The sequence below is a fragment of the Kryptolebias marmoratus genome, linkage group LG15 (assembly GCF_001649575.2).
Source record: "Kryptolebias marmoratus isolate JLee-2015 linkage group LG15, ASM164957v2, whole genome shotgun sequence".
In the NCBI taxonomy this organism is placed as follows: Eukaryota; Metazoa; Chordata; class Actinopteri; order Cyprinodontiformes; family Rivulidae; genus Kryptolebias; species Kryptolebias marmoratus.
Window position 1 is genome coordinate 7,941,095 of NC_051444.1, and position 22,372 is coordinate 7,963,466.

At 37.8% G+C, this 22,372-nt stretch overlaps 1 protein-coding gene and 1 long non-coding RNA gene across 8 annotated transcripts in view; one reads left to right on the forward strand and one right to left on the reverse strand.

Moving 5' to 3' along the window:
• Positions 1–37: 37 nt before the first annotated feature.
• Positions 38–16,070, forward strand: dhx38 (DEAH (Asp-Glu-Ala-His) box polypeptide 38). Of its 2 annotated transcripts, XM_017405124.3 has the most exons (27): positions 38–294; positions 2,069–2,398; positions 2,662–2,849; positions 3,173–3,331; positions 3,426–3,588; positions 3,894–4,012; positions 4,104–4,180; positions 4,277–4,432; positions 4,569–4,730; positions 4,977–5,084; positions 5,686–5,807; positions 5,908–6,045; positions 6,159–6,345; positions 6,912–7,097; positions 7,219–7,359; positions 7,659–7,769; positions 8,022–8,138; positions 8,220–8,327; positions 8,437–8,549; positions 9,243–9,451; positions 10,829–10,983; positions 11,825–11,980; positions 12,302–12,436; positions 12,855–12,980; positions 13,069–13,164; positions 13,305–13,426; positions 15,100–15,181. In XM_017405124.3, exons 2-27 carry the CDS (start codon positions 2,073–2,075, stop codon positions 15,179–15,181), a joined length of 3,762 nt encoding a protein of 1,253 aa, XP_017260613.1. In that variant the 5' UTR covers positions 38–294; positions 2,069–2,072. The 2 variants fall into 2 exon arrangements, with proteins under 2 accessions (XP_017260613.1, XP_037835911.1); XM_037979983.1 differs by lacking the exon at positions 38–294 and having other exon boundaries at positions 2,073–2,398; positions 15,100–16,070.
• A 3,430-nt stretch (positions 16,071–19,500) lies between these two features.
• Positions 19,501–22,372, reverse strand: part of LOC108251109 — a 113,029-nt gene continuing 110,157 nt past the window's right edge. For 4 of the 6 annotated variants that reach the window (XR_003038537.2, XR_001809328.3, XR_003038540.2 and 1 more), the window contains exon 8: positions 19,502–20,399. This is a non-coding gene — a long non-coding RNA (uncharacterized LOC108251109). Of the gene's footprint in view, positions 20,400–22,372 lie in introns of all 6 variants that reach the window. The other 2 variants (XR_003038538.2, XR_003038541.2) reach the window with 1 other exon arrangement.

Below are 22,372 nucleotides of genomic sequence, written 5' to 3' on the forward strand. Positions count from 1 at the left end.
ACACGCCTTTCTTTGTAGAGTGTAGTAGTAGAAGAAGAAGAGCGTGAATGATGGGATTGTAATGGCTGCTTCCTTGTGCGTAAACACTGGCGTTGTGTTTACGAATGTCGCAATATAATCGTTTACTAGGACGCCACAGTCCTGATTTTTGAACCTCATTCTCGATAGTTCGGCAATTTAAAATAGCGAGTTTTTGTGAGAGCTTTTTGGATTTTAAATTGAAAGAAAAACGCGACGGTTTTCTGTATTTTACCGTGTCAGATAGCATTAGCCTGATTAGCTGCACAGACTAAGGTACGTAAAATCCTTTTATCAGTTATTTACTACAGGACTAAATAATAGTTTAATTAAAAAATTTTTTTTGAAAATGTATCAGATGCACAGATGCGCAGTTACAGCGAAAGATCGTAAAACTGTTCCCTTTTATTTCATTAGTACTCAGAGTAGATGGGAACTAATAAAAATTTAACTGCCTGTGGCTGAAATTAGTATTGAAAACGTCACCCATTTTGTAAGTAAATATTATTCAAAAGGTGCCATTGAAATTAAATCCTCACCAGATGTCGGTAACAACCCAAACAATCCACACAGGCAAAGAAATCAAACCATAAATGCCCACAATTTAAGTTAAGTGTAATGAAAAATGACACAGGGAAAAATTATCGACCACATGAAAAAATCGGGTGCAAAAAGTCCTGACAACAGCTGAAATCTATTAGTAATTAGAAACCAATCCTGCCACTTATTGAAAAATAATATTAGTTGGTTCAACTGATAAAAGGTGTCTACAAAACAATTTCTGAACTACTGAAGGTTCCAGTAAACATTGTTGGGGTCATAATCCGGAAGTGGAAAGAACATAATTTCACCAAAAACCAGCTCCCTGCAAGATTTCAGACAGACGAGTGAAAAGACTTATTAGAAGAGTTGTCCAAGAGTCAAATATCACCTGTGGAGAGGTGCAGAAAGACCTGGAATCCGCAGGTGCAATCGTTTCAAAGAAAATAATAAGTAATGCACTCAGCCTCCATGGCCTGTATGCACGCTCACCATGCAAGTCTCCATTGCTGAAGATAAAGCATGTTTGAGCATGTTTAAAGTTTTCTCAACAACATTTAGACAAGCATGTGAAATACTGGGAGCATATAGTCTGTTAAGATGAGTTTAAAATTGAACTCTTTGGATACCATAATACACACTGCATTTCAACCCCAAAACACCATACCAACAGTGAAGCTTGGAGGTGGGAACATCATGATGTGGGGCTATTTTTCAGTATACAACACTGGCAAACTTCATATAGTTGAAGGAAGGATGAATGGACAAATGTACCGGGACATTCTTGATAACAATCTGCTGCCATCTGCTAGGATGATGAAGAAGAAACGAGGGTGGACATTTCAGCAAGACGATCCTAAACACACAGCCAAGGAAACTCTGTTGGTTTTAGAGAAAGAAAATAAAGCTGGTGGTCCAGCCAATCACCTGACCCGAATCCAACTGGAAATCTATTGAAGAAACTTAAGGTCAGACTTCATAGAAGGAGCCCAAGACATCGTCAGGATTTGAATAGTGTTTTTGTGGAAGAATGGTCAAAAATCACACTTCAGCAATGTGTGACTAGTTACTCCATTCAGGAGGCATCTCGAATCTGTCATCACCAACAAAGGCTTTTGTTGGTGGAAGCGTGTTAAATACTTTTTCGCTGTGTCATTTCTCATTACACATAACATAATTTATTGACATTTATGGTTTGATTTCTTTGCCTGTGTGGATTGGATGGGTTGTTATTAACATCTGGTGAGAATTTCATGTCAATAGCACCTTTAGAAATATATTTACTTACAAAATTAGTGACATATTCAATACTTATTTCACCTGCTGTGTGTGTGTGTGCATACACACACTCAGACTAAATTACTGTAGTTGAAGAGGTGTTAAAAAACAGTAGTTACAAGATATGTTAGAATTTAATTATCTTTTGTGTTGTCGTACATATATAGAAACTACACTTACTTCCAGATGTCTTTCATAAAATAAAATGTAACATGCCAATCTTTTCCCACAGAATTATGGATGATGATGTGTCCATGCATAGGCTGGAAGGGACTGATCCAACTGCTGAAGTTGGTGGTTTGATAGTAAAGAAAAAGAGTGCTGCTGCAGAGCCCCATGTTTTTCGGGCACCCACACCACGCACATCTTTGCTGGGCCTGGATCTGCTGGCTGCTCAGAAGAGGAAGGAGCGTGAGACTAAGGAACAGGAAGATTCTAATGGTGATGAGAAAAATAGAAAGAAGTCAAAGGTTTCCTCCTACAAGGACTGGGAGGAAAGTAAAAGTGACTCCGGGTCTGATGAAGAGGACAATGATGAGAATACATGTGTAAAGAAAGAGAGGTATGTTTTATTAGAACATTGTGGAAAATATATGTAGTTGTTTGATGAACAAATTAGATTTTGTTAAAAATAATTTTTCTTCTGCAGAAACTAGAAAAGAACTTGTCTTTAATATCATTAAATTACTGATCAGCTGATCAGTATTTCACAGTTTGCAGTCAGTTTATTTATTCAACATAAAGTTTTCCTTATCTTTTTATCAGTGTACTTGTGTGTCTATAATTATTAGTGTGATTTAACTTTTTCTTTTTTTCTGCTCGCAGGAAGTATCGTGTGACTGGGTCTGAGACGCCCTCTAACCCAGGGGGGGTCAGTGAAGAGTTCCGACGCAGACATCAGCAGAGGGAGAAAGAGAGACGTGAGCAAGGAGTCTACGCCTCCTCCAAGGAGGACAAGAACAGAGACAAAGACAGGAGCAGGGATAAGAGCAGAGATCACCGGAGTGAAAGAGGTAATTCCTAACATCATTTTTATTCCTATAGAAGAAAATTTTTAAGTGAAGGTAAACCTTTGTCTTTGTGATGCAACCCCTCAAACCTCCCTCCCCGCAAAAAACCCGTACAATGTTTGCTAGTTAAGCTACACAAATGGATGTGGTTGCTTAATGTTTTTTGCATTATTGTGATATTGACACACTTCATTTTTTCAATTGTTGACAGAAAAAATGGTTCATTCTTTTCAATGCAAATCAACTATTGTATGTACTGAGAAATGGAAGCCAAAGTCTGTTCTCTTGAAGATTTTGAGAGTACCTTTCATTTATTTCTGTGTCAGATGAGCGAGACAGCAGACATAATCGTGGCAGTAGCAGCCGGTCAGAGCGTTGGGAGCGCAGTGAGAGGAGTGAACGCTCACAGAGAGATGGCTGGTCCGAACGCATCAGCAGGGGTAGTAGGAGAGATGAACCCTCAACACCACAGAATCGTCCCAAAGGTTTATTTATTTTCATTGTTCACTTTTAATTGGATGTGCATTTTTAAATGTGCTTGTTTGATTGTTTGACCTGAGTTGTTTTGTCTTCACACAGACTCCTTTACACCATCCCGCTCTAACTGGGAGGAAGATGATAGCGGTTATGCCAGTACAAGGCATTCTCAATGGGAGTCTCCATCTCCAGCTCCATCTCACAGAGAGTCAGATCGCTCAGAGAGAAGCCATCGCTCTGGCCGAGAAAGCGAGAGGAGAGACAGGTAACTGTCATCCATTCTAATTTTCTTCACCCTAATGCTTTACTTTTTCCTCAATTTGTATATAAAATTCACAGTAGAACTGCAGTTGATCACAATTCATAATCATGCTATCAAAGTTTTGGTTTGTATTATTACATTTTTTCATCTCCTTAATACATGTTGATACTATTTTGTTTAACAAAAATTGTCAATACAACTCTCTTATGCAGATTCACTTTAGGAAAAGGTGCATTTTATCCTTTATATTTGACAATAAATGCTTAATTGTTAAAAATATTTGATACAATCCTCTCTTGTTATTTTAGGTCAGTCAGGGGTCGGTACTCTGATGACACGCCCCTGCCTACCCCATCCTACAAGTACAACGAGTGGGCCAATGATAGAAAGCATTTAGGGTCCACGCCTCGTTTATCACAAGGAAAAGGTATTTATTTTTAATTTTAAAAACTTGGACTCTCATTATAGATTTAAATGCACTTTAACATGTAATATTTTCTACTTGGTGATTTCTTCAGCTAAAAGAGAAGATGGTGAAGGAGGATTTATGTTTGACGATGAAGATGAGAAAGAACAGTGGGAGGAGGACCAGAAAGTGAGTATTAGCTTTAACCTTTAGTCATACTTTATAGAAAATAAGTCTGTTTCCTAATGAGAGATTTTGATCTCTAATTGATTCCCTGAATCGCAGCAAGCTGACAGAGATTGGTACATGATGGATGAAGGCTACGATGAGTTCCACAACCCTTTCACTTCTACTTCTGATGATTATGTGAAGAAGAGAGAGCAGATTCTTCAAAAGCAGACTCAGAAAAGAATATCTGCACAGAAGCGACAGATCAATGAGGTACAACCAGTGTTTCTTTTTAACCTAATTAGACCTGCATTTCTTCAGGTACAAGCACATATATGTGTTTTATGTGCCATATTAGCACACCTTAGTATTCTCATATCCCTGTAATAAGCTGTGTTTCTTCTCTTAGGATAACGAGCGGTGGGAGACCAATCGCATGTTGACCAGTGGTGTGGTGCAGAGGTTGGAGGTGGATGAAGACTTTGAAGAAGACAATGCAGCTAAGGTTCACCTGCTAGTCCACAATCTGGTTCCTCCCTTCCTGGATGGAAGAATAGTCTTCACTAAGCAAGTAAGTAACATCTTTCATCTTTCATTTTATATACTGTGATTTTTAGAGCCTTAGTCATATTTAAGTAAACCAGACTCGTCTCTTTTAACACCATTTACAGCAGTATGTATCTTACTTTACTGATTCTTGAATGTTGTCACTTGGTTTTAATAAAAACATTTGCTAAATGAGTAAATGTACACGTTATAGCTGTAGTTAATTTTTTAATGTTTTTATGTGTGTGTGTGTTTAATGTTTCTCCTGCAGCCTGAGCCTGTCATCCCTGTGAAAGATGCCACCTCCGACATGGCCATCATCTCTCGAAAGGGCAGCCAGCTTGTCCGTAAACATCGTGAGCAGAAGGAACGCAAGAAGGTATGTTGGGTCTGCAAATAAAAATAAACTGGTTTACATTAAACAACACTTTGCTTTGTAATTCTGTTCCAAATCAATCCTTGGGCTGGGAAAAGGTTGTTAAATAATTGTTTTAGTGGAGAACTAGAAACTAACAAAATATTCCACCATATGCAGTTTTTGGGTCCTTTCCATTTCCACTAACAGCATCAACTTATTCAAAAACATTTGCACATATTTATTTATTTTTGTTGTTGACTCTACTGTGCTGACGTCAGAACTGAAGTGTTGACACTGAAAATAGTTCTTCATGTTGATGGTTTCACTGCTGCAAATTAAGGACAAGATCTTTTTCATTTAACAGGCCTTGTCAGTCCCCTTTGGTCAAATTGTCTGTGCTGTTTAGCATTACTTAACTAAATAATGATGATGATACATATAGGGTAAAATCTGCAGTAAACTATCATCAGTTAAATAGAACAACTTAAATCGGGTGTTGGCTGCTTCATCAACTCTTTTTTTAAGTTTAGAGAATTCAAAATACTGCAGTCCTTTCATTTTCAAGCTGCTATGTAAAATTCTACATGAGCAGATTAATTAAAACAACTTTTTTTATTATCAGGCACAGCACAAACACTGGGAACTGGCAGGTACCAAGCTGGGTGATATTATGGGAATAAAGAAGACAGAAGATGAAGAACCAAGCGGCAAAGTGGTGGGTGAGGACGGTAAAGTAGACTACAGGTGAGCAGAAGGCACATTTAGTTTTTTAAACTCTATATATTTTACTTTAAATGTTTTGCCAGTTTAATCATTTTTGTTAAATTTCTTTTAAATGCTTCAGAGCAGATCAAAAATTTGCAGAGCACATGAAAGAGAAGAGTGAGGCCAGCAGTGAGTTTGCCAAGAAGAAGAGTATTCTGGAGCAGAGACAGTACCTGCCCATCTTTGCTGTCAGGCAACAACTTCTCAATATTATAAGGTGTTTAAATAAATGTGTTTATTGCTCTCTTCAAATCAAATTTCATCCACAAAAAGGTTTGTTACATTACACCAAAACTGAACCATTATCTTTTTATTTACTGCAATTTGTAGGGACAACAGCATAGTCATTGTTGTTGGGGAGACAGGAAGTGGTAAGACCACCCAGCTGACCCAGTATCTGCATGAAGATGGTTACACTCGTTATGGCATGGTGGGTTGTACTCAGCCCCGAAGAGTGGCAGCTATGAGTGTGGCCAAGAGAGTCAGCGAGGAGATTGGCACCAACCTCGGAGAGGAGGTGAGATGGCTGGCTGGTTCAGCCAAACAAAGTGCTGCTGTAAACTTTATCATTTCATTGATTATGTCTGACATTCATATCTGTAGTTTTTACTGTTAGTTAAGATTTGTCTAAAAGTATTTACATGCATAAACCACATGCTTTAAACACCTGAACGCTGAATGTGTTTGGAAAATGCAAGAATTAGACCCAGTAAAGAGCTGTAAATGTATGTTGATTAATAACTTGAATAATTTGAACTTATATCACTATTAAAAGCACATGATATAAATCAGTGGTTTTTGTTTAATGAATTTGGTTAAAATTGCTGTTGCAATATTTTTTTACACCAAAGAGTAGTTTTTAATTGCTGTTGAACACTGCCATCTAGTGGATAATAGGAAAATTGATTCTGTTGGTGACTGAATCATTCAGTAGAATTAAGAACATTCAAACTAAAAAAATCATAATTTTAGGTTGAAATTTTAAAAACACTAAAAAAAATTCAAATGCACATTTAGTATGCTTTAATGTAATATTTGTTGAAATATGCTGTGAATTTTTGCCACACATTTCTTTTCTCTCAGGTTGGATATGCAATTCGTTTTGAGGACTGCACTTCTGAGAAAACTCTGATAAAGTACATGACAGATGGAATTCTGCTCAGGGAGTCTCTGAGGGAGTCAGATTTGGACCACTACAGTGCTGTTATTATGGATGAGGCTCATGAACGCTCTCTTAATACTGATGTGCTGTTTGGGCTGCTACGTGAGGTCAGTACAACAAACTGACATCAGTTAAACGGAGTGTGAAGTACTGATTTACCTAGATTTGTTCCAAAACAGAGACAGAGGTAAAGTAATCACTTCATTCCCATTTACTTTTTTGTTTCAGGTTGTATCTCGACGCACTGACTTGAAGCTCATTGTCACCTCTGCCACTATGGACTCAGACAAATTTGCTGGATTTTTTGGCAACGTACCAATATTCCATATTCCAGGAAGAACGTTTCCAGTCGATGTGTTGTTCAGCAAGGTATGTTAATATCATGTATGTAGAAGGTACACTACATTTTTTACTATTCTAAATGTAGAGCAGGTATCTGTGCTCATTTTTAATGAAAATATCACATATTAGTACTAAATAGGCTGACATCTTATCTTGATGGCTGCCTCACATGCCTGTTCTCGTTTTGTGAAATGTAAACAAGACTTTTACTCTGACTTGGAAAGCAATATTTGCTTTTTGTGTACAAATTCTAAGAATTTTGGAATTGTGTTTTTTTTTTTTGTGGTTTTGTTTTGTATTTGACTGGTTTGTCATGTGTTGTGTAGACGCCTCAGGAGGACTACGTGGAGGCTGCAGTGAAGCAAGCCCTCCAGATCCACCTCAGTGGGATGGCAGGAGACATCCTCATCTTCATGCCTGGGCAGGAGGATATTGAGGTGAGGGTTATGGCAGCTATAAGGACTCAAATAGTTGTTTTTTTATCATTTGTTTTTTTTAAGACTGTTGTTATCCATTCTGTGTGGGCTAAGATATAACATGTTTTTTTTTTTGTTTGTTTTTTTTTTTCTTACAGGACAAAGTATAATTTAAAGTTCATACCTCTACAGTTATGGACATAGAATATGTACGTTATGTTAAAATTGTGTGCTCTTCCTTAAATTTACAAAAATTGCATCTTGTCCCTGCAGGTGACATCGGATCAGATTGTGGAACGTTTGGAAGATTTGGAAAATGCTCCTGCTCTGGCTGTGCTGCCCATTTACTCGCAACTTCCATCTGACCTCCAAGCAAAAATCTTCCAGAAGGTTACTAACCTGCACATGTTGTTTTTAAAGATTTCTTCACTTTTAAGTCTTGCTTAGTAATTTTGGTTTATCCTGTAAAAGGCTCCAGATGGTGTGAGAAAATGCATCGTTGCTACAAACATCGCTGAGACATCCCTTACTGTGGATGGAATTATGTTTGTTGTGGATTCAGGATATTGCAAACTGAAGGTATGCCTGCTTGTCACTTTTTTGTTGTTGTTCATGCCGAGCATTATTAGTATTAGCATTATTAAGACTAATTGACACCATTCATGTGTCACTTTTGTTTATTCAACAGGTTTTCAATCCTCGCATAGGTATGGATGCTCTCCAGGTTTATCCAATCAGTCAAGCTAATGCCAACCAGCGTTCAGGTCGAGCAGGACGTACAGGGCCAGGGCAGTGTTACAGGTAATATTTGAACCTCTGTCTGCTCCCATCATGGTGTCAGCACATGTCACACACTAAAAGTGTTAATCTTGAATTAGCGCTCATAGGTTCATAGGTATATTCAGGTTTAACAGTTGTCGAAATTCAGCATAATCCCAAAAGAGGAAGGATATTTCATTTGTTAATGTTTAACAGGCAGTCTAGTAAAATGGTAATTTGTGTAATTCAGATTCCTTAAACCATGTAGTTGGATGTCATCTGCATAAATGTGGTAATATATATTGCTAAATGTATTAATTATATGTCCTAGTGAGAGTATATAAAGCAAACAAAAGAACTGGCTCTAAATCAGGAATGCTGAGGTACTCTATGATATGCCAGAAATAACTGATATAATCTGGTTTATATAATATATATATAAAAAGGTAAGATCAGAACTTTTCTAGGGCAGCTGTAACTGTAAAGCAAAGTAATTTCATAAATTTATTTGCCTTTTTATTTACATTTGGTGCTCATAGTTTATTTAGAATGTTGCTCACAATTGTATTGTTCATCTTATAGAACAAACTAATTTTAAGTCTGAAGTGGTTCAGATAAGTTTTTTTTTTATTTCTTCTGTACTGTTTTGATTTTAGCATAAAATAATTCTCTGTGACTTGAATTTCACTCTCTGTTTCTATTTGTTATTTGTGTCTATCTCTTTGCCTTCGACAGGCTTTACACTCAGAGTGCCTATAAGAATGAGATGCTGACCACCACCATACCAGAGATCCAAAGGACTAACCTGGCCAATGTAGTTCTGCTCCTGAAGTCTCTGGGCGTTCAGGACTTACTTCTTTTTCATTTCATGGATCCGCCACCTGAGGACAACATGCTTAACTCAATGTACCAACTCTGGATTTTAGGAGCTCTGGACAACACAGGTGGGTAAATCTGGCATTGCATCACTAATTAACAACAATAATTAGTTGAACTATTATGTTTTGATTTCTAGGGTCAACCATTCACTAGAAAAAGAAAGAGTTTTTTAAAAATTATTTTCACACTATATTCAAGTCACTTAATTAAAAAAATAAGCAAAATCTTATTAAGATCACAGAAAATGTGCACTCTTGAAGGTGCACATTTTTGTCTACAACACTGGCAATGAAATAAAGTAATTGAATATATTGAACTGGAATGTTCGAACAATTAAACATCAACCATTTGACACGTTGCTATATTGCACTTTATTCATAATTCATGCTGTTTTGAATATTTGAAATAAATAGAAACATAACCAACACTTAAATTTGTTGCTGTTTTTAAAGGTTTTATGCTTTTGTGTCTTCATGAGGTGTTGATTGTGGAAGCTGTTATAATTCGGTGTAAATAATTTGATATTGTGTTGCTCACAGGTCGATCTTATTTAACAAATTACATGGCTTCTGAAGGGAATGCTTGGGGCTTCAAAGGGGGCTAAATTTATGTACACAACCACTTTTAAGTTTTATGTTCTTTAAAATTATTTAAAACAAGTTTTTGTTTCCACATTGAACTTCATTAATCTGAAGTATTTTTTGAGAATTATCACTTTTAATCAAATTAAAAATCCAAATAAATTCCAAGTTGTAGGGCAACAAAATTAAAAGATTACCAAGAATGGTAAATACTTTTGCAACCCACTGTAACATTGTATTATTAGTATTGTATTTTAGGATTACATATCCCCCCCGAGTGCTGCTTTGAGCTTCTATAGAGTTGTAAAGATTCTACAAACAGGAGAATGACCTCTGTAAAGGATGCTGCTCTTATGATGCAGACTCTGTAAACAGGCCTGGAGGAGGTAGTTGTCAGGTTTAGCCAGTGGAGTAATTGCCTAGGAACTGATCCTGTGTTTGATTTGACTGGTTGGGTCTCATTTCTATCTCATCCTTAGCCAGATTCCAGGGGATTTAGGGATTTGGGGATAAGGGGGGACTTTTGATGATTCTCTGTATAGTGTGTTAACAGCAGATTATCTCTGATTAAGGCTTACCTGCCCTAAACTGGCTGTTCTGCTACTCTGCTTTTCCTCATCATAAGCTTCTTAGACTTTTTTGTCTAATCATTTGAATCAGAAAGTTTTTGATCTCACTTTTTTCTGAAAGTATTCTCAGCTGTCAGCAGTTCATCCTCCTTTTTTACTTGGATAGATAAGTGTCACATAATATTGATGCCTCCAGCGAGTAAAGGTCATCAGTGATAATAATGTTTGTTCCCCCTGTTTTCTGCTTGTTTTTACACTTGTGACCTTGTAACTGTGTTATTTGTCCATGCAGGTGCTTTGACTCCAACTGGGCGTCTGATGGTGGAGTTTCCCCTTGACCCTGCCCTCTCAAAGATGCTTATAGTGTCCTGCGACATGGGCTGCAGTGCAGACATCCTCATTATCGTCTCTATGTTGTCTGTGCCAGCCATCTTCTACAGACCTAAGGTATTTGCTTGTTTTGAGTCATTGTTATTATTTGATAGTTGCTGTAGGTGTGAACAGAAAGTGTGGAGGAGAAACCAGGGAAGCAATATTCAGATAAACCAGCCCAAATGGAGGCAGGCATTTTCACTCAATTATTAACCACTGCATTTTCATACAGTGGTTAAACAACAGCATTTGTTCATAAAGATGGCATTGTTAAGCCATTTATGTTCACCTTTAATCATTCATCAGAGTGCCATACAAGTGTGTGTTTGGAGTTAATTGACGACAGCGTGGTTTGTTAGACACATTGCATGTTGCCTGTGTGACTTCTGTTGTCAGCTCAGAGGTGCATCATCTTCGATCTCCTGAGATTTTTGAGAAGGGAAGCCAATTTGCAACAGAAGCCCATCAGTCTTGAACTTCTGCAGAAAGTTAAAAAACCAGAGCTTTTTGAAGCCTTATAGTGTTTTTTTTTTTAAAAAAAACTGCTTTAATTCTCCAGTTGAAAAAATGTACTTTTGTGATTCTTTTGTTTCATTTTCACAACATTATTTCAGGTGTAGATTATTCAGGGCAAAAGCTTGAGTTAAACACTGTAATCAAACAGCAAAAAGCAACATTATGGCAGCTAGCATCTTTAGAGCCCAATATTTTGTTCAGTTTATATTGGTGATCAAAAATGGAGTTAAGATCATACAGTTACATGGTTCAGTATGAACACTTTATCTCCTTTGTGTTTGCTATGGCTGTTGGTGTGTACGTAATGCCTTTCAGATCAATAGTTCTGCTTGTGACGACAACAAGAATCATGTAACAAAACAAAAAACACCTTTGATTTAAAACTCGTGAATGTTCACAGGGACGTGAGGAGGAGAGTGACCAGGTGAGGGAGAAGTTCTCAGTCCCTGAGAGCGACCACCTCACTTACCTGAATGTCTACATGCAGTGGAAGAACAACAATTACTCCAGCATCTGGTGCAATGACCACTTTATCCACACCAAAGCCATGCGCAAGGTCAGGCTTCTGAATCCTGTTTTAGAATATAATGGGAATCTGTCATTCAGTTTGTGCTTAATGAATTTCAACATTACTACATGAAAACTTTGCAACTTAATTTGTATGTTGTCATGTGTTGGTTGCTTGGTTTTCAGACATTTAGGTCGAAATTAATTACTATAAAAGCTGCGGATAAAAGTTTTAATTATGGAAGCTTGTGATATTGTGATTAGTGATATTCTTAAATATTTTGAGATGATGAAATATTTACAAAACAGTTGCAGCATTTGTAAGCCATCGGGGTTTATATTGGTTCCATATTTGATCGTTTGTGTTCAGGTGCGTGAGGTGCGATCCCAGTTAAAGGACATCATGGTGCAGCAGAAGATGAATCTTGTTTCCTGTGGCTCAGACTGGGACATCATCAGAAAGTGCATCTGTGCTGCTTACTTCCACCAGGCGGCCAAGCTCAAGGTACAATCTGTACTCTGGGTTTTTCTCAGTTAATATGTTAGACCCAGCAGTGAGTGGTTGTGGCAGATTTATAGCAGCATAATTACAGAGTGGTGAAATATCCCCTCTGGCCTCACATTAATACAACGCTAAAATCTGAAAGGGAATTTGAAATCATGACTGTATAATAAAGGTTCTCAGTTTGACTTATGGGGAGCCAGCCAACCTAAGCAATCATAGTAATGTTGGATATACTTCAGGTAGATTTTTCTGCCATCCAAGCCAGGTTAAGAAGCAAATTGGACTACATTACCTGCTTAGCTTTGACCTTAAAATGCCCCTATAGAAACAGGCGCAAATGCATATTTAAACTTCACCACAGGGTCCTGTAATTTTGAGTTGGACTTTAATTTGTTATTTATGCATGTGTTGTTCCCAGGGCATTGGAGAATACGTGAATGTGAGGACAGGCATGCCATGTCACCTCCACCCTACTAGCTCCCTGTTTGGTATGGGCTACACCCCCGACTACATTATTTACCACGAGCTTGTCATGACCACAAAGGTAAAAATGTCTACTGAACCTGCTTCAAGTAAAATTTAGTTGCAAAATATAGATGTTTTTGATGGTGAACTTGTGTTTTGTGTTATAGGAGTACATGCAGTGTGTTACTGCTGTGGATGGAGAGTGGTTGGCAGAACTTGGGCCCATGTTCTACAGCATCAAACATGCAGGAAAAAGCAGACAGGTAAGCTCGAACAAGTCTGGTGATCCAGCTGATACTGAGCATGTCCCTCTTTTGCTTCAAAAAGAGCTTTGACCATTCAGGACATGAATAAAGTGCATTTATTTGGGGAGCAGCTTCATTTGTTTGTGTTACTCCTTTAGGAGAACCGTCGTCGGGCCAAGGAGGAGATCAACAACATGGAGCAGGAAATGGTCCTGGCTGAGGAGCAGCTGCGAGCACGTCGAGAAGAGCAGGAGAAAAAGAACAATGCCAACAGTGTCAGGTACGTCAGCAAAGCGCCTTCGCCATAATTGGTTCACCTTACAGGCGTCATCCAGCAGTCCTTCCTCTTGGCCCTCATTTTCCATACTCTGTCAAGATTAGAAACGTTTAATTTACCTACCTCAGAGCCTATCCGTTCCTCCGCCCCTCCTCTCCCACTCTCTCAACTCCACCTTTCTCACTCTTCATGATGAGCTTGTCTCACCTCTGGTCCCTCCAGACGAGACAAAAAGAAATAATATTGACTCCAGGCTGACCCCCATTACTGCAGCAATTTAAATTGTGCCACTGCAGAACAGAGAAAGGAGGGGAACGTTCATTTTCAAATTAAGACCAAAAAAATTAATTTCACACTCATCTGGCAGCTTTGCAGAGAGAAATAAGGTTATAAAGAGTGATTTAAAAAGAACTTTTTTATTGTTAATTATTCAGCTGGTTTATCTGGCTTGAATTTAGTGTGACAGATATGTTGGAAATAATCACACTAGAGGCAAAGGATTAAGAATTAGATTTAAACAGAGGAAGTTGGGATGTGTGGTAATGAAGTTGAAGGCTCTCCTGGGCTTCTGTCTGCCTTTTGTCCTCTAGCAGGCCTCGTTGGTTTCTCCTTTCTGAGTTCAGTGGAACAAGAATAAAATATTTTATCACATTTGCCTTCATGTGCTTATCAGCTGTCTCCCTGCTGTCCGTTAATGGTGCTGACTATAAATTTAGAACATGAAATGTTTTTGAAACCACAGCATTAGATGCATGTTTTTCTAAAATGGACTTATGGAGCTAAATAATGTGGAATTTTATATAAGTACAGTAGGGTATCCGAGACTCAATATACTTACTTTTGTTTACTTTTACAGTGTTTAGATGGTTTTTAATAAGAAGTGCAAATTGACTAGTATTAGGTTGAAATATTTCTCATGCAGTTGCTTCTGTTTGAGATTATTAACTTTTTAAAAATCATTGTTTGGTCTTTACTAAGAAACTTCTCAGGACTACATACACTTCACATTGTTGCTTTGGGATTGCAGACTCCACTACATAGGTTTAGATTTATTTATTGATGTATTTTTCTTCCATTTCCAATTTTCCCTAGGATAAAAATCATTAAGTAATAGTTATCTGAGTTATGCCTACATTGTGTATCATAACATCTGTCACAATTAATGTACTGTTGTATCATATAGTAACAATATACAAATATAAGTAGTTCCTTAGCTTTGAACCAGCAAAGAGTTGGTACTACTGATGCACCAGTTTTTAAAACAGAAAGATTTTGTGCTGGCTTTAAACTAACATTGGAACAGCTTTTGGTGGAAAAACCCCCAGTGACGAGAAAGAGGTTGAGGTCTAATAGTGTAATTGCTCAAGGTGTGTGTGTCTGTGAGCAAGGAGGAGAGATGAGAGAAGTGTAGGCAGTGTCATTGTCACGTAATTAAAGATGATAGATTGTGCTGTCAGAGGCGTCAGGCTCTATGTCCCAACACTCTTTTCAGAGACACCAGTCTGTGTTTCCGCTGCTTACGTGTTTGCATCGAGCTGCACTCACCAGGCTTCCCCTCAAATATTTTTGTAATCTGAAGCCACTTCTGTAAAGCAAGAAAGTTTTAGTATTTCATTATTAATTTTAGCATTATGATTTTTTGCATCTGACTTTTGTTTTATTTTTTTTTAATTTAGGGCAGTAAAAATCTGTACCCCAGGAAGAAGAGAGGAGGCCCCCATGACACCCAGACGTACCCCGGCCCGTTTTGGACTATAAAATTCACCTGGCAGGCTGAATTCTTGGAAATCTCATAAAAAACAGCTCAACCTCCTGCTGCCAGTTGTCTGTTGGAGCGCGACCAGTCACTGCAGTTCACGTGCAGACCACTAGAGTGAGAACTTGTATAAGGCACAACAGTCAGACTAGGTTGATCTAAATGCCCTCCTCCACCTTCAACAGTCACCAGCTGCTTCATGATACATTTCTAGAAAGACAGGACTGTTGGTTGTTTTATTATTTTTTGTATATTCCATATTTATGTTTGCTTTGTACTTATTTTACAAGATGTCTGTAAAATGGAATGATTTTACCTATAATAGTAAATGAAAATCTAATTTTCTACATTCCTGACTTTGTTGTCAGAGGCCAACTAAGAAATAATGGTTTAATTTCACTGTTGCTGGTTTTTGTGTCAGTGTGGTAACTAGTTGGTGTAGTGAGCTCAACAGTGTGTGCTGCCTTTGAAAGGCTCCTCTACAGGCTGAAGAGGCACTATTCAAATTATACTTGTGGCAGTCACGTGCCACACTCTAGATTTGGATTTTAATGCACACAAAAGTTGTTCAGGCGTGGTAATTGACCTTTGTCAGTGTGCACAGCATTGCTGGTTGCCTTCACCACTTTGGATTAAACATAAGGTCTGTAAATCTAAAACAGTTATCTTCAAAATTTCAAATTATTTTGTTGTTTTTACTAGAGCAAATACGTCTTAGGGTAATTTTGTTGATGCACACTCTTTGTTGCCCTCTCAGATGATCAGAAAACCATGCAACTTCAGAAAAATGTTTAGTGAAGTCTAATGTTTTTAGTCTTAGTCAGGACTCATATTTCCTGAACATCTTATGTAAATAAAGAAATAAATGTTGCAACTACTTTTCAAAACTCATGATGGCTTGATTCTGCAGTTTGTGTCTTTGATAACATAATTTATGCACACATGTATAAGTTGGTTTAATGGTGGCACAAATCTTAAGTGAAAAGGGATGCAAATTTAGGCCATAAATTGTCCGTGTGCAGGTTCAGTGATTTATTTTTATAGATGCACAAGCAAAAGTAAACAAAGTGGATGATTAATTCACAAGTTCTGAGCAGTGCACATACAACTGAATTATTTTCTTCAGCCAGAGCCTTAATTAGGCAGTGACAAAAGAATGCAACAAATTATTATCAATAATGATTAATTGGGAAGTTGCTTGGAATTGGATTATTTGATTTTACTACAACAGTTCATAAACTAGAAAGATGCCAGATTTATTTTTCATGGAATAGGTGAATTGGGTGAATCATAATGTTAGACAATCCTACCTCCTCAAAATACCCCTGATCCTTTCCTTTATTGATAAATCAACTGACCAAAATAAAAAAAGTGTAAAACTGCATATATACAAACCTGGAAAAAAAAAGCTTGAACAAAAAGATCTTTCTTGTATTAGAAATTCAGCTGAAGCAATCAGCTGAATACAAAAATAGTTCCAAGTAAATTATTTTATGTAGTCAACAATTCCCCCCCAACAACCTTGATCTCAGGATTGCCTTGTTTTTATAGAATCTAAACACAAAGCAAAATAATTCACAGAAGCAACAAGTACTGTATATACCCGTCTTTCCCACACTCACATAATGTAGAACATCTACAAACTCCTCAGTTGTAAAGATTTAGATAAGTTGAATCCTGCGCTGTTTCCAAATTTTCAGGTCATACTGTTGATCAAAGGCTTGGATGGTACTCATGTGTCTTCGCTACAGTTGTTTTTCTGCTAAATCATTTTTGCCAACTGGTGGGAATTTAGAAGGAAGAACAAAAACCAGCTTCACAGCTAACAACGTTTTGCTGTTATCTGAATCCCACTGCTGCACTCCCTTTCTTGTTGGTCAGTGATCATCTGTCTTGCTGTAACTCTCATGCAAATAAGCACATTATAAGTGTGCCCTCGACCCCCTCAGTTCTCCAAGTTTTCTTGATTGAGTGTGGCAGGTGGAGGAGGGGATGGATATAATGGACTCCACCAACTTTAATGAGACAAATCTCGGCTATGGGCTGACATTTTGAAATAGTCCTTGTGAATGACAGTGTCAGCAGTCACCTTTACTATAGCTTCCCAGGAAAAGGCCCTGTAATGACGGAGGGAATTAAAATGGCCTCCAAGGCGGTGCAGATAGCAGCAGCAGGATTAGGTGCAAAGCCACGCCTCTTAAATGGGCTCCACTGCCACACCCAAATGATTAAAGCTGCCTTTACGTAAGAGGACAATGATCCCCTGCAGACTACATATCACCAACCTGAGATCTGATGAAGAGATTATGCTGATGTTAGATGTTGACCACTGTGAGATTTGTTGAAATGAGGCGTCCCTTGCATTAGTCGCCCCTCCCTTGTCTCCTTCTTGTCCTTCCCCTCTGGTTGAGTGTCTGGTGGCTGACAGGGACAAGCTCTGCTGTCATTACAAACTTAATAAGAGCAGAAGTGAGATTGATGAGAAAAACAGAGGCATCAACTGCTCTTTTAATTAACTCATGTCCTGTAATGTTGCCAGGACAAAGGCACTGAGCAGAGAATGAGACATTTTCTTTTTCCCTCTACCCCATTTCTGTTTTGTTGCCTCGCTCACCAGCAATAATGAACAGCCTTCTGGGACCCAATTACATCCAAGGCTGCATTAGAAGCACAGTGGGCCCAATGGAAACTTCAGCTGAGTTCTCCCTCATGCCCCCCCTCCCCGTCTCTGCATGCTGTTACCCCGCTGGAGATGGCCTTCACTTGATTGAATCCTGAATGTTACACACCCCACACCTCGTCCCTTGTTTTCTGTAGTCATTTACAGTTCTGAACCCACATGCAGTTTATGATGGAAACAGGGGGCAATGTATGCTTGTTGTTTGCTGTCCTTCACTTTATAACTGCTTTCTGTGAAAAAGTGGCTTTCAGTTCAGTATGTAATGGCCAGCTGCAGTTGGAACATCAGTGTCTGTGTGTTGCGTCCTTTGCAACATACAGCATGTTCATGGTGGGAAAAGAGATTAAAATCACTGGACTGTGATATTTCTGAACTGAATAAAACAGATAGCATGAACTAAATAACAAAAAAAAACCAAAAAACTATTCATGTGAAGGAAGGGTATTATGCTGGCAAGTATTTAACTTTTTGCCTCAACAAAAAATGTTTTTTCATTATTAGCAAATTGAACTAAAAGCCATGTTTTTACAATAATAAAGCCAAATACAAAAGGAAATATTCAAAAATTGGAAAAAAACAAATTCATTAGTGGAGGGCTTGCATTTTAAGAATGTTTTTTCTTATCACAGTAAAACAGCCTTTATGTCAAATTTCACATGATCAAATCAGAAAACAAGTCTCACTGTATTTTTTGTTTAAATACATTGGCCACACTTTCATTACACCTTTAGTTCTTGCCCAAAGACACTTCATCCCCTTGTAAGACTTGAGACCAACTTCCTAATTTTCAGATTAGAAGATGGCCACTTTACTATTGAGCTACAGTCATAAAAATCTGAAGGTTCCACTCGTAATCAGTGGAAAGTAGGAGAATCCTAACAGGTATTTCTGTTGTTTCTCTCAATGGACAATGTCAGGGGAAAGCAGCAGCCAAGCGAATCAAGCCAATTAAGGATAAATATTGTGTCTGTTCTGGAATCAGCTCCAATTTGAGGCAGGAAAATGACCAAAGCAGTTCTGTGACCTGACTCTGATCTCATAATGGTTACCAGATTTGTGTGTGTTGGAGCTGACAACTGATTGGTGATCATGAATACACCGTATTTTTATGGGAAGCCAGCTATGACATTTCACTTTGAACCATTGTGGTGGTACAAATAACATCATTAAACTGTCAAATACCAATAGTTTGACTGAACACTACAGACTGTTTTGGGTGTTTGATGAAAGGTCTTAATACTAATCTATTAATCTTATTATAAAAGCAAGTGTTCACATATAGGCTATTAGTAAATCCTTTGTGTGTTCACAGTATGTTTTGGTTGAATAGAGACCACATGTAAATATGATGCTTGAGGATATCCACAACATTAATAACAATTATTGGTGTTCTTTAGTTTCTTCAGACACCTTAAGTGTTGCATATTGACTGCAATGCTGGTAGAATGCTGACTATTGATTTGCCATGGCAGGAAGTGATGATGTCCTCCTGGTATAAAGATTGAATTATTCCCTCCATGTTGCCAGTAAATGAGTAACTGACCCGTTCCTTTCTCGGAGCTCACAATATAACCTCTATACTGTTCTCAGTTTAAACTATCAGGATGCTGCAAGAAAAAAAAAAGACAAATGTAACATTTGTTGGATCATAATTTAACATTTTCAATATGGGCATGTCGTATATAAAATTAACTTTTACTGAACAAAACAGACATATTTGCAGATAAGCACATAGTAAAATAGTGTTGTGGCATCCAGTCATGTTTTCAAAGGTCCATTGTCTTATCCCTAACCAGCACTTTGTGTATACAGCACTACCAAGCTTTGTCTACCTCCCTGTGGAGTGGATGGTTACTAACAGCTCATCCACTATTGCTTAGGGGTCTTATTTTGTTGTAGAAGAAAGACTTTATGCTGTCAAACTCAGACATCCCATGTGACTGAAGGCCGATGGGCATGGAATTCTCTGAGCTGCCCTCAAAGCTGCAATGATGCCTGCTTGTAGTGGGTGGAGTAAAAGAACAAAGGCAGACTTGTTAAGGTTTTGATACCTTTATTATTCTTTTATTTGGCTAAAATTTCTCGTCTATCCAGTCACATTCATTAAGATGTTGGCCTCACTGGCTGGGTGTATTGCTTTGGTAGTTGCTGTGTGTGACTTAAAGCAAATGTTCTACTTTTCTTTTTATTTTGATTCATCAGCATACATAAAACTGAAACTTAATGACAAAAATATTATACAAGATGAACTTGAAACATAGGTGTACAACTTCAAAACCTAAGACAAATCATGTGTTTACATTCTCATCATCAATAGTTGGCAATCCCTTGGAAATACTGGAAAGGTAAGATCTGCCCAATTAAAGTAATTTCCAAAATCTGAGAGGTGTCTTCAGTGGAACAAGGTTCCCTCAGGGATGAGATCTTCTGCTAAAACTTTTTCAACTTTGCAACTATAATGGAAAACAGCAGCTGGGAGAAGTTGAGTCCTCTGAAGGCTCTCTCCTCTGCTAATCAGCGCTCCTCTTGAAGTTAAATCACTGCAAAAGAACAACAAACAACATTCCAATAACTAGATGATCAAAGATCACAAAGGCTGCTCAAAACAAAGGATGTTACGATGGACTTCATCTTTTTGGGGGGATTATGATGCCTGGGGCAATTTTTTTGTACTTCTATTTGCTGTTATCAGTCTTGAAATCCCAGGGTTTTTTTTCTGGTAAAAGGAAACCTTTTTTTTTTTTTTTTTAGATGCTGTACTATAGATTTTTCCTTTTGCAGCTTTCTTGTTCCTTTTGAAAGGTGCAGATTTTATTCACAAGTTAGAATGTTATGACCACCGCTGAATATTTTTGTCACACACCCAACAATACCAAAAATGTGCAAAATGTAACAATAAGAATGCAAAAACATTTAACCCTTTATTTAAATTAAAGGAGTGAAAAAAACAATAGGACATACTTAAAACTACATTTTTTTAAAGTGCTACATTGTTTTTTTTAACTTTTTCATTAAATACAGTTTATATAAAAACAAAGCACCCCATTTTTATGCTTTGCATAATGCTGAGAACTGATTTGAAAAAACAAAACAAAGTGATTTCCCGAACAAAAAGCCAAAGTTCTGAAATGTCTAATCTTTTGTAGTAGAAGGATGACAATAACTTTGGTTAGATAAATAAATAAGATAATAAGATAATAAGATAATAATAAGATAGATAAATAAACTTGGGAGAATTTTGGTACAAATGATTAAAAAAAATACCTGATGATTGAAAAATCTGAAAAAAAAAAGTTGCCAGTTACTCATGTCACTAACACAAATCCTATTGTTTACTGACCCACCAGTGCACAAAGAACATCTTCAGCAGGTGATGTGTGACTGAGGCCTGGTTGATATACAGTAGAAGAGAAAAAAAAAAAACCTTAACCGTTGGTTGGCAATACCACAAGCGGAAATATCCTAACAATACTGACAAAATCCCCAGTCTCCAGTTGGTTTAGTCTTTTTTGTGTCAAAACACTCTCTCTTATTACATGATTGATTGATGGTGTTTTTGTTTGTAAAACAGGCCACCAAGCACATGTAAATTTTAACAAAATGCAAATTTGTTCTGCTTATTCTGGCCGAGCTTCAACTGCGTCCCAATCCCTCTTAAGCTTCTTGTTGACCGCGTCTACAAGCTTTGTGTACACAATTGGCTCCTCAGCTATTCCGACCGCATTGTTAATTCCTGCCCTTTTGTGCAGTTCAATTCCACTGAAAGGAACAACATCACACGTACAAAATTATTCACTAACACAGATAATTAGCTGAAGAAACAATCCTGACTGAATAGCAATGTGCACAACATTATAACTTTTAAGCATGGGAAAAAGAAGGATTAGAATGCCAAGAAAAATGAGCTTATCAAATAAACTTTGAAAATGTGCAGTGAATGAAATGAGACAATCATTTTAATGTGAGTTAGAAGCCCTAGGGAGAATAAATAAGCAATAGTCACATCATGCAGGGAGAACAAATAAGCATGGTACACAATTAGGCAGGGTCACATTCTGCCAGAACTGCAAGCATGGGACAGGCTAATGAGCTGTGTGGAGGGAGTGCATGTCTGTTAGTGTGAATCTATAGAAAAAGAGAGAACTAGGAGATGAAAAAGATGATCCTCAAAATTTGGACTGAGACAGTCAGACACACAAAGTGCAAGTCAGGCGACAGACAAAGATAGAAGTACGAGGGGCTGGTGCAGAGGAGGTAGGCTATCAGTTGACTTGGCATCTGGGGCAAGTAGACAGACAGACAGCACCGGCCAGGTACAGCAACCAAACAGACAAAAAGAAGAGCAGTGCCTCAGAAGGACCGAAGCACAAAGCTTTCAAAGGCAACTCATAGTTATTAACTATTCAATCACATAAAGGAAAGCTGAAGGCGTGAAAGGTTGCGGACCGAAGCACTTTTGCTTCAGTGCATTAAGAGCCTGGTCCAGCACTCGGGCTGCGTGAAAGAGAAATAG